The 11861-nt window shown below is 40.5% G+C and overlaps 1 protein-coding gene across 2 annotated transcripts in view; it reads right to left on the bottom strand.

The window, feature by feature from the left end:
- Nucleotides 1-868: 868 nt before the first annotated feature.
- The window catches only part of LOC116503304 (zinc-binding protein A33-like), a 902198-nt gene continuing 891205 nt past the window's right edge, over nt 869-11861 (bottom strand). Inside the window, exons 2-6 of one of the 2 annotated variants that reach the window (XM_032209627.1) lie at nt 11516-11611; nt 9457-9690; nt 8098-8120; nt 2397-2656; nt 869-1929 (exon numbers count right to left, since the gene is read on the bottom strand). In XM_032209627.1, coding sequence (XP_032065518.1) covers nt 1490-1929; nt 2397-2656; nt 8098-8120; nt 9457-9690; nt 11516-11611 — 1053 coding nt within the window. In that variant the 3' untranslated portion in view covers nt 869-1489. The remainder of the gene's footprint in view (nt 1930-2396; nt 2657-8097; nt 8121-9456; nt 9691-11515; nt 11612-11861) is intronic. The other variant, XM_032209626.1, reaches the window with a different exon arrangement.

The following is an 11861-nucleotide window of genomic DNA, read 5'->3' as shown; positions in this document are numbered from 1 at the left end:
CGGCAAAGAAAAAGGCTTCTCGGCTCTTTGAAGCTTCGATCCTGCTTTGGAGGGTCGCACCGATAAAAAGGCACGAAATTGCCACCTTAGGCTTCAAAGGCCGTTCTCTACTCTGGTCTAAAAGGTGGAAAAAGAGCGTGCGCTGACTTTTTAAGCCTCTGAACCCTCACAGCGGCTTTTTTCAAAAACTCTCGACACCTCCTTGCCTGTCTGAATGAAAAACCAGAGAATAGAAGAACTATCAAGCAAACTTTTCTTTCAGGCTCACTAGAGAGCTCTGCAAAAGAGTCCTAAGGAGCTGAGATTGAGTTGAAAGACTGGGGACTGTTACCAGGGAGGCATGGCCTCAGAATTTCAACTCAATCCAAGAGCTAGCAGGCTAGAGTTACCCACCCTGGACTTTCCCGTTGATCCAATGGAGAATATGATAATCCAAGCCTCTTCACTATTTTGAGTTTGGATTGATTGATTTGGATTGGCAGGAATCTTCTCCAAGTTCAAAAGAGTCAACATATTTTCTAGCTTGGTTCCTTAAAGTCCAATTCTTATGTCTTTAAGAATGGAACAGAATTCTTTATTGGACGAGCGTTTCTTTATTAGACACACAAAGAATTTATTTCAGGTGCACAAGCTCTCAATGTATGTGCAAGTAATAAGTGATAAATCATGATTATAATCATAAAATGCAATCATCATAAATTGTCACATACAGTACAACAGCATGTTGACAAACAAGAAAGTTATAGTTATAATATGCTAAAAGGAATAGGTAATAGGAAAGATGAGAAGGATAATAGTAATATAGCCCAGGGCATAAGTTTGACATCCCAGGGCATAAGACAGTGTTGTGGTTCTTAGTTGTTTAGCATGATGATGGCATTGGGGACGGACGGGCAATTGTCCTTGTGTCTAGTTGTTTTGATGTGCAATGCCGTATAGCATCATAGGGCGATGAGGAAAACCATCACTTGTTACAGATACAAACACAACTCAGAATTTGAATATTTGAACATCTCTATTAAGGCCTCCCCAACCAAAGGCAGGAAGTATGGCTTGCCTTCATTCTTTTTGCCTGCAGTGGAGCACATTGAAAGGAGGTAAAAATCTTGCACCACAGGTGGACCGAGGCAACCTCTACCCTCACTACAGTCAATGCATCAAGGAAATTAAACATGTGGGAAACAGAAGGTCAACTTGAAAGCTACACTTATAGCACCCTCTGTGCCTAGAACAACCATTGTAGACCACAATAGTCAGGTCAAACCACTTTCAGATCTTCAAATGATTGCTTGCAAAGAGGGAATGGAATGGGCCTTCTCTTAAAACAGCCATCCTAAGGCACCTCAATGTTTTCAACTTTCACCAGGCTGTTCTTTGCAATGCTACACCCTGAGCTAAGCTCTCAAAGCACCAGGGTCCACAATGAGAGGGGGTAGTTGCTTCGAGTGCTGAGTAAGGGCAGAATGGGAGCAGGCTTGGAAAGGTCATCCTAGAAGCACGCTTGGAAGGTGTAGAGGTGGGACATGCTGCTGCTGTTGTAAAAAGAGAGCTGCCCCCCTTCAATGTCCAGGTAGACCCCAACTTCTTTTATCTTCCCGCAGACCGAGAGGGCCGTTCGGGGCTCACTCAGAGCTTGGTACTTTCCCGCCTTCAGCTCAATAGCCCACACCCCTTCCTTGGGCAGAAAGTTCAGCTGCTTCTTGCACCTCACAGACTTTTTGGCCATCCCAACTATCCAATCGGTGCTGTCCCCAACGTCGATCTCCCAATAGAAGCGCCCAGTGGTAATGCCCTTCTGTCCCACCACAAATGGGGTGGAAGTGATGCTCTCTAGCCATTGGCGAGGATTGAACTTGACCCCAGTGGCGTCTTCCATCAGGACCAAGCTGGGATGAGCTGACTCGCAGTCCAAAGTGATGCTTGCAGGGACTGGAGAGGGAAGATGGAAAGAATTCAGAATGAACAAGAGGGAACTTGCGCAGCGAAGTTATTGCAGGAGTATAAACTGGTCCAGAAAAAAATTAGACACATATGAAGATAATATTAGCCAGCTGTTAATAAATCTACTGCCGTCCTCAAAATGTCTGAAGTTTCCTTTCTCTCTTTTAGCCCAAACTACAGGATTGTATAATTATATATAATAGGGTAATTAGAGAAGTTAAGCAATTACATTTGGTGGTAAATGGAAACCAGGCCATCAAAGATCACGGTGGCTCAACACCGTCAAAGCTGATATCAGCCAGAGCATAGAAGAACTCAGAGAAGCAGTGCAAGATTGAAGACTCATCATCAGGGTTATTGCTGTGGAGTACATAGCCTTGAACTTCCACAAAAAAATAGAGTATAAAAGTAATAAACCAGTAACCAATACATTTGGTCTAAAAACCTCAACTCACCTGGATGTAGCCCATTGTAGACCCCCTTCCAGGCGTAGAATTGCAGAGGTCCTTTAAACTCGCCCAAGTTCAAGTCTACAGCCACCACTCCATCTTCTTCCTCTTCCTCCTCTTCTCTCTCCTCTTCCTCCTCCTCAACATCTTCTTCAATCTCATTCTCACATTCACCTGTGTCTTCACTGCTGGCCCCCAGCCCATCTTCTCCTACCAGTTCAGCATCTATTTTGGGTTCGTCCGGAGCTCCTTGTTCCTTACGGGGCCTGTAGGTAAATGGCATCCCAAGGATCAGCCATTTTAGAATAAGCTGCCCCAATAGCAATAGCACATAGACTTATATACCCCTTTGCAATGCTTTGCAGCCCTCTCTGAGCAGTTTACAGAATCAGCATGTTTCCACCAAACAATCCGGGTCCTCATTTTACCCACCTCAGAAGGATGGAAGGCTGAGTCAACCTTGAGCCTGGTGAGATTTGAACTGCCAAATTGCAGGCAGCCGACAGCCAGCAAAAGTAGCCTGCAGTGCTGCATTCTAACCACTGTGCCACCACAGCTCTATCTATCAAACCTAAAGGAATCACATCTGGGTCCTTCTACAGAAAGGTATCTGAGCACTTCTGATCAAAAAAGAATGATGTTGCCAATTTTTCTTTCTTTCACCTCTTTAATGGATTTTATGCAAGAAGGAAAAATAGCAGGCAAAATATTGGATGAAAATGGAAGGATTTAGAATTGGAAGACAATTACATCTGGGACCATCTCCTGTGCCATAAATCAGGTTTTATTAGAAGCACCCATGCATTTTTTTAAAAAATAATCACAGCAGGGAACAGCACAACACAGGACAACTTCTTAAAAAGGCGAAGTAGATTCAGATCTACTTCGTAAGAGCCGAGGTGGCGCAATGGTTAGGGTGCAGTACTGCAGGCCACTTCAGCTGACTGTGATCTGCAGCTCAGCGGTTCAAATCTCACTGGCTCAAGGTCGACTCAGCCTTCCATCCTTCCGCAGTGGGTGAAATGAGGACCCAGACTGTGGGGGCAAGTTGCTGACTCAATTTGCTAAAAAAAATTGTAAACCGCTTAGAGAGGGCTGAAAGCCCTATTAAGTGGTATAGAAGTCTAATTAATAAATAAATAGATCTGATTAATTCTTCCCAGGGAAGCTGCAAAAACCAGGAGAAGGGGGAGTCGACTGGAAGTTCTCCAGGTGGACAGATGTGTGTGTGGGGGGGCTGAGCTCTCAAGAGCCTCACATGAACCCTGTCTGACAAATCTTTTTCAAGATCCATTTTGAAAGATAATGAAGGGGAAGAAACGGTGGGAAATAAAAAGCAGACAAAAAAAGTCCATTGGGCTTGGCAGTGGTATAGGGAAAATGGTAAAAACAGAGGTTGACAGTGCCATAAGGAAAATTGAAATAGGAGGTTATGCCCCAACAAAGAGAAATATAAAAGATTTCTTTGACAGTGGAGTGGGGAAAATTGAAGAGGGTAGACATTTCAAAACAAAGAAAAGGGAGAAGGCAGGAACAGAGAAGTGGGACAAAAGACTTACTAGGAAAAAATCAGATAACTAGAAACTGTTATATGGGAAAATATAAAGCTAAGGTAAGAGGTTTATTCTTAAATATGACAATAAAATGGAGTTGCTAACTGATTGAATATGATAATGGAAAGATAATTAAATAAAGGTTAAAACATATGGAATATGGACAAATATGAAACTGATATGGGGAGATTGTAAAACAGAGGTTTGTGATTCACTTTTTACGTGATAATTAAACTGAGTTGCTAATTGATTGAATATGACAATAGGACAGTTAAGCATGGGTTAAAATATATGAAATGTGTATGTGTGTGTGTGTGTGTGTGTGTGTGTGTGTGTATATATATATATATATATATATATACTTAAAGTCACAACCCCTGGTATGCCCAAGTGTGGGAGGAAGGTCACACTTCCACTCTCTGTCATTAGGCTCGTCACAAGAGTCCATCCAGACAGAAACCCAATATTTTTACTGTTGCCTTTGTTATATTTGTGTTTTTATTTGGGCATACCAGGGGTTGTGACTTTAAGTATATACCTCCCACCCTGGCTGGCTGATAAAAGGAGTCGTTCTCTGTAGCTCAAATGGTTAACTCCCTGCCTGGGAGGCAATAGAGCACAGGTTTGAATCCCAGTAAGGATATGGTTAGCTGATGAGAGCTAAATAGCTTGAAATAGATCTATACTAGTCTTCCTTTATTTATTTATCAGCACAAAGAAAAAACATATATATATATATATATATATATATATATATATATATATATATATATATATATATATATATATATATATATATATATTAGTGTCACAACCCCTGGTAAGCCCCAATTATGGGAGGAAGCTAACTGCTTCCAACATCTGTCAATCGGCTCGTCACAAGAGTCCATCACGACAGAAACCCAATATTTTTACTGTTGCCTTTTCTTATATTTGTGGGGGTTTTTTTTGTGCTGATAAATAAATAAAGGGAGACTAGTATAGATAAACACACACACACACACACACACACACACACACACATATATATATATATATAAAAGTTTTTTTTATTTTTTATTTGTGCTGATAAATAAATAAAGGGAGACTAGTATAGATCTATTTCAAGCTATTTAGCTCTCATCAGCTAGCCATACCCTTACTGGGATTTGATTTTAGCTTCCTCCCATAATTGGGGCTTACCAGGGGTTGTAAAAATCTAATAGATACCTTTCACCCTGGCTTCGCTGATAACGGATAAGAGCCTGTGGCCTAATGGCTAAGAAGTCTGCCTAGTATGTCATGTAGCCCAGGTTCAAATCCCAGTAAGGGTATGGCTAGCTGATGAGAGCTAAATAACTTGAAATAGATCTATACTAGTCTCCCTTTATTTATTTATCAGCACAAATAAAAAAAACACAAATATAACAAAGGCAACAGTAAAAATGTTGGGTTTCTGTCGTGATGGACTCTTGTGACGAGCCGATTGACAGATGATGGAAGCAGTTAGCTTCCTCCCATAATTGGGGCTTACCAGGGGTTGTAAAAATCTAATAGATACCTTTCACCCTGGCTTCGCTGATAACGGATAAGAGCCTGTGGCCTAATGGCTAAGAAGTCTGCCTAGTATGTCATGTAGCCCAGGTTCAAATCCCAGTAAGGGTATGGCTAGCTGATGAGAGCTAAATAGCTTGAAATAGATCTATACTAGTCTCCCTTTATTTATTTATTTATCAGCACAAATAAAAAAATAAAAAAAACACAAATATAACAAAGGCAACAGTAAAAATGTTGGGTTTCTGTCGTGATGGACTCTTGTGATGAGCCGATTGACAGATGATGGAAGCAGTTAGCTTCCTCCCATAATTGGGGCTTACCAGGGGTTGTAAAAATCTAATTATATCTCCCTTTATTTATTTATCATTTATTTATTTGTCTCCCTTTATTTATTTATCAGCACAAATAAAAACAAAAACAAAAAAACCACACACACACACACACACACACACACACATAATGTGTTGGTTTTTTTTTAATTTGTGCTGATAAATAAATAAAGGGAGACTAGTATAGATCTATTTCAAGCTATTTAGCTCTCATCAGCTAGCCATACCCTTACTGGGATTTGAACCTGTATAGGTTCAAATCCCAGTAAGCTGGGATTGAACCTATATATATATATATATATATATATATATATATATAATGTTTTTATTTGTGCTGATAAATAAATAAAGGCACAAATAAATAAATATCAGCACAAATAAAAACACAAATATAACAAAGGCAACAGTAAAAATATTGGGTTTCTGTCTGGATGGACTCTTGTGACGAGCCTAATGACAGAGAGTGGAAGTGTGACCTTCCTCCCACACTTGGGCATACCAGGGGTTGTGACTTTAAGTATATATATATATATATATATATATATATATATATATATATATATATATATATATAATCACCTTTAAGATGACTGAATATGACAATAGAAGGACAGTTAAGCATGGGTTAAAATATATGAAATATGGATATATATATAGAACCTTTAAGATGATGAATAAAGTGAGATGTGTACCGTTCATTATTCTATATAGTAGACTAAGGGAATTGTAATGAACATTGAACAGCAAGGATTGCCATTTATAGACAATTAAGGGTAACCTAAACCAAGATATGGAAAAATGGAGAGGGAACATGAAATATACTTACAATGGGAAACTATTGAGATTTAAAGACAGAATCACAAATTGGGGGCATGTAAGGATATATAATTATATAAATATAATGATGAGAATAGCTGGGAATTGTAACTAGGTCTACATCTCAGCCAAAAATGGGCTGGGTGGGGGGGTTTAAAAGTACAATGACTATATATGTATACTTTTTTGTTCTCTCTTTTTTTTAAAAAAAAGGAGGAAGATATATGTCAAAATTAAATATGTATATTGAAAAGGAATTATAAATACCATCAACATAAAATGGAGCTCGCTCAGAAGCTGAAATACACCAAGTAAATGAGATGAAGATATGAAGTAGAGGAGAGAGGTAAGGGAAGAAGAGAGGGATAGGAGAGATGGCAGGGGGGGAAGGAGGAGAGAAAGGAGGAGTGTAAAGGGAGAGAGGAGGAGAGAGGAAGGGAAGAGAAGAGAAGGATGACAGAGGGAAGAAAGGAGGTAGGGAGGGGGAGGAGAAAGGGAGAAGAAAGTGATGGATAAGGTACAAATATGGTGTATGGAGAGCAGAAGAGCCAATAATTGCTTTTGGGAGTTGATGGTAAGGTGAATTGATGTAAACATTTAATAATACAATATGATGTTGGCTATGTAATAATATACATGTGATTATATGATATGAAAAAGGAAAAATAAAAAAACTGTAAAAAAAAAAACACCAGGAAAAGGGGACGGCCATGCTGTAGCCAAGAAAATGCCCATGTCATCATCAGAAGTGAAGACTCACTCAAGAAAATCTCCACTTGTTCTTTTTGTAGCTTTACAGGGATTTTAGAAGTGATTTGGGTAGGAGCCAAAGAGCCAGAAGAACGTTTCCCCTCCCAATTAAACTGTTTTCGTGGCCAAATCAGCCTTGCTTTGCTTCTACTCCCAAGAAGGAAGAGGAGCCAACTTTATAATTCTAGCAAAGGTTTCTTTAATGGAATTAAACAAGTAGCCATCTTCATTTCCATTTACTGTATGGAGGAGCTTCACCTACTCATTTTGGCAAATCCAGGAGCTTCTGAAAGGTGGAAGTAGTAGTCATGCCTGCAGTTAGGAGGCAAACTTAATATGCCTTTTAGGGTCAGCCCTCCCTATTGGTTCATGCTTTTCTTCTTTTTATATATTTATTATATAGGTAGTCTTGGACTTAGCAACTATTCATTGAGAGAACAAAATTACAACAATGCTGAAAAGAATGATTTACAACCGGTCCTCACATTTACAACCACTGCAGCATCCACATGGTCGTGATCAGGATACAGGTGCTTGACAAGCAGCCTTCATTTACGATAGTTGCCATATTGGGGGTCATGTGGGGGCCATTTGCGACTTTCCAAGCTAGCTTGGAGCAAGCAAAGTCAATGGGGGACACTGGATTCACTTAACAACTGCCGTGATGCACTTTACAACAGTGGCAAAAAAGGTGATGTATAAGAAAAGAGAAATACTACTTACCTCTCTAGCAACCCTTTTGCATCCTGTGAGAGGGGAGGTAGAAAAGGAAGAAGAAAGGAAGGAAGGAAGGAAGGAAGGAAGGAAGGAAGGAAGGAAGGAAGGAAGGAAGGAAGGAAAAAAGGAAAAAAAATAAAGGTGAGATAAGTCAAAATAATTCTTTCCATGGGTTATCACCCATTTTCCTGCCAAAGCATTCTGCATTTTAATGGAGCACAACAGATTCTGCTCTCAGGAGATCATGTCCTACCCTGTTTCCCTGAAAATAAGATCTCCCAGATAATAAGCCCAATCCGCCTTTTGAGCGCATGCGCTAAAATAACTCTCCTCTGAAAATAAGCCCTTCCCGAAATATTGCAACACAGCAGCAACCATGAGGTGACCACGCTCACCGCCTCCTGCACCTCAAAAATAATAAGATCTCCCCGAAAATAAGACCAAGCGCTTTTTTCAGGGGTCAAAAGAAAATAAGACCCTGTCTTACTTTTGGGGGAAACACGGTAGTTTATTATCAGAAGAAAAATCCCAGTGAAATACTATCACAACATATAAAGAAGAAACAAAAATTGAGGAGTTGAGGACCGTAGAGTCAGAGCGCTTGAGATGCCACTGAAAACCCGAGGTGAGGAAAGTACATCTACTGATTGATTTCTCTTTCACATGAACAAACACTATGGAGTCTAGCAATTCTTACAGAAAATCAGTCCTCCTTATTTTATTTGTCTAAGAAAATTGATCTGGCCATCCAACACCTGATTCTGGGTGGCTTACAAGGGTTTTTTAAAAAAACCACAAAGATTTTGTCCTAATTGAACAAATCATGGTGTGAAAAGTTTTATATCCAAACATATTTTATTCTTTGTACTGTTTCCATGTTCCCTTAAAATATTAACAGAATCCACAATGGTCTGAGAATCAGTGTCTCCAACTTAATCAAATTAGCAAACTTCCTCAAACCCCAAAATAAGTTACCCAAGCCTAATCTACATATCAAAGGTCTGAAAACAGAAATAGAGATAATTAAACTAAGTCACCCAGCAGAACTGGTTTTTTTTTACAAACACACACACACACACAAACCCTCAGCACATAAACACTTGCACATCCCAGACAAACTTCCCCTATAAAATTTTTGCCTCTGGACCCTGTTTCACTGTAGCCTTCTCTTAAAAGCAAACTGTTTTGCTTTGAGGAATAAATATTTCTTATTCCCTCACAACTTTCTGTATCTCATTTTTATTTATTCTTATCTGGCTCAAGTTGGAACCCCTATTTCTTCTTCTGACAATGGTTTGGTGCAATCTATGCACCCTGCAATTTTCTCCTTCCCAAGAAAACCCCACAGCCTCCAGTTCTCCTTACCTTGAGGAAACTTATGTGGTCTTTGGATTCAAGGCCGGCCTGCACACGGCGCAGAGTTTCAGACCGAGAGGCAATCTTGCAGTCCAGTTCCTTTAACTTGGTTTCCATCTGCGCCAAGTTCTTTTCTCTCTGGTTTTTTAAGGCCTGTTGTATAATCAGCTCTCTGTCGTTCAGCAGCTGGTGCATCTTCGCAAACTCTCCAGAGATATGATCAGACAAGGATTCAGAGCAGGTCTGGAGAAACATAGATGGAGCAAAAGATTGTGGTTTAGTCAAACAAAAACGATCACCTGTCACAATGGTGTTGGTTTTGGGGTGGACTCCTGAGAATACCTTGGATAGCCATAAAGAAAGAAAGAAATGGACCATGAAACAAATTAACTCATTTGAAGCACTAACAATTCAAAACATCCTACTTCTTCGGGCATGTGATGGAAAGACCAAACCTTCTGAAGGAGACTAATACTAGGAAAGAAAGAAAGAAAAAAAGAAAGAAAGAGAAGAGGAGGAAGAGCAAAAGCAAAGATGGTGGACATAGTGGCATATGGGGGCCCCATTGGAAGATCTGAAAAACCAACTTGGGGATAAATCGTCATGGAGGAATTCCATTTTGTTTGGGATTGAAAACTACTTGATAGCATAGAATTTATTTTATGTACTTATTAAACTTATATACCAACCATTTCACTGTCAGGTAACTCATAATCAATCAATTGATGCCACTATAATAATTACCTAAGCCTGTGATGGGGAACCTGTGGCACGTAGAGGCATTTGTCAGGGCACGCAAGGCATTGCCCTGTCAGCTGGCCAGCATGCATGTACGCGCTGGCCAGCTGACTTTGGACTTCTTTGGAGGCCGTTTTTCGCGCTCTGGAGCCTTGAGGGGCCCTCAGGAGGCTTCCCTGAAGGCTCCGGAGGGCAAAAATCAGCCCTATGGACAAACCGGAAATCACAATTTTTTGCCCTCTGGAGGCTTTAGGGAGACTCCTGAGGCCTCCGGAGGGCGTCCGGATGGTGGGGAAGCTGTTTTCACCCTCCCCAGGCTCCTAGAAAGTCTCTGGAGCCTGGGGAGAGCGAAAAAACCACACCAAAAGCGGGGGGGGGGGGTTGTCGCTGGTCGCGCACATAGCATTATTGATGTGGCACGCCCACACATGACTCCCCTGTGCTCCTCCCCACTTTTGGCATGGGGCCAAAAAAAGTTTCCCCATCACTGATCTAAGCAATACCAGCAAATTAATTTTTTTGCCTTTTTTATTATAATGTAGTGACAGCACAAATATACACACGGATCTACCTAATTGAGTAGTGAAACACCAGCAACAACCAAGTTCAGAAAGCACCAAGGACCCCACCATACAACCCTGAGCTACATATATTCCCTTCTATCAGTATACAAAGTTTTAAGAGCAGTGGTGGGATTCAACCAGTGTAACCACCGGTTCACTTTGGCGCACAGATTGCATTTGAAATTAGCACTAAATGTTACCTTTTCCTGCACCCCAATGAGTAAAACAGGTGCGATGCGGCAATCCGCTCTGCCGCACCGATCAGCTGGATGTTAAACAAAGGAAATATAGGACAAAATAGAGGATGGATGGGGCCAACTGATTGCTGGAACTACCGGTTCGCCCGAACCAGTCTGAACCAGCTGAATCCCACTCCTGTTTAAGAGTATCTTTTGTGGTAGCTTAGAGCACCACAGTGCTTCTAAATGTTTAAAACTACCGGTAAATTGAGAACCCTGGAGAAAGAGGGAACAGAATGGAATATCCTGAAAAATGCATGGTTGATAGCTTTAGTGACTTGCCACACCACAGCATATTTATTTAATTTTTGTTGTTCTGAATGCGATTTAATCAAGCAGGTAGCTTTTCTTTTCCTTAGACTGAATTGCAGGAGCCTAGATTAAATGCTGACTGAAATACCTGATATTAAGCTAATGAACCAAAAATACTAGCATCAAGAGCAATAGTTGCTGGGATAAAGAGAGAGAAGATATACTCGGTTTAGCATTAAACAAAAAGTCCCAGCCATCCCCAATTCCCAGCTGTACCTTTAATTCAAGAATGTTCTTCCGCTGGTGGCACTGGCTCCTTTTCAACCGCTTGAGATCTTTCTCAAGAGGCTCCAGAGATGCCTTCAGCTGGTCCTACAAGGAAGAGAAAGTTCAGATCTCACTTAAGATGAACACCAGCATTTGACTGATCACAGGACAATCTTATACCTCCAGCCAAAAGTTCTGCTCAGCAGCGCTTAAAATTCCATCAGACCTCTTCCCCCAACCAGCCCTAATTAGCATTTAATTGGTTAGTTAAGAGTGTTTTATACTGTGATAGATTTAGTTAGCAATATATTAATTTTTATTTTCCCCTGCATTTATTTAAATGTTTCTCTTTTTC

The sequence above is a fragment of the Thamnophis elegans genome, chromosome 2, assembly GCF_009769535.1.
Source record: "Thamnophis elegans isolate rThaEle1 chromosome 2, rThaEle1.pri, whole genome shotgun sequence".
In the NCBI taxonomy this organism is placed as follows: Eukaryota; Metazoa; Chordata; class Lepidosauria; order Squamata; family Colubridae; genus Thamnophis; species Thamnophis elegans.
The sequence above is the reverse complement of the archived record's forward strand: the minus strand, read 5'-3'. Positions and strand labels throughout refer to the sequence as shown.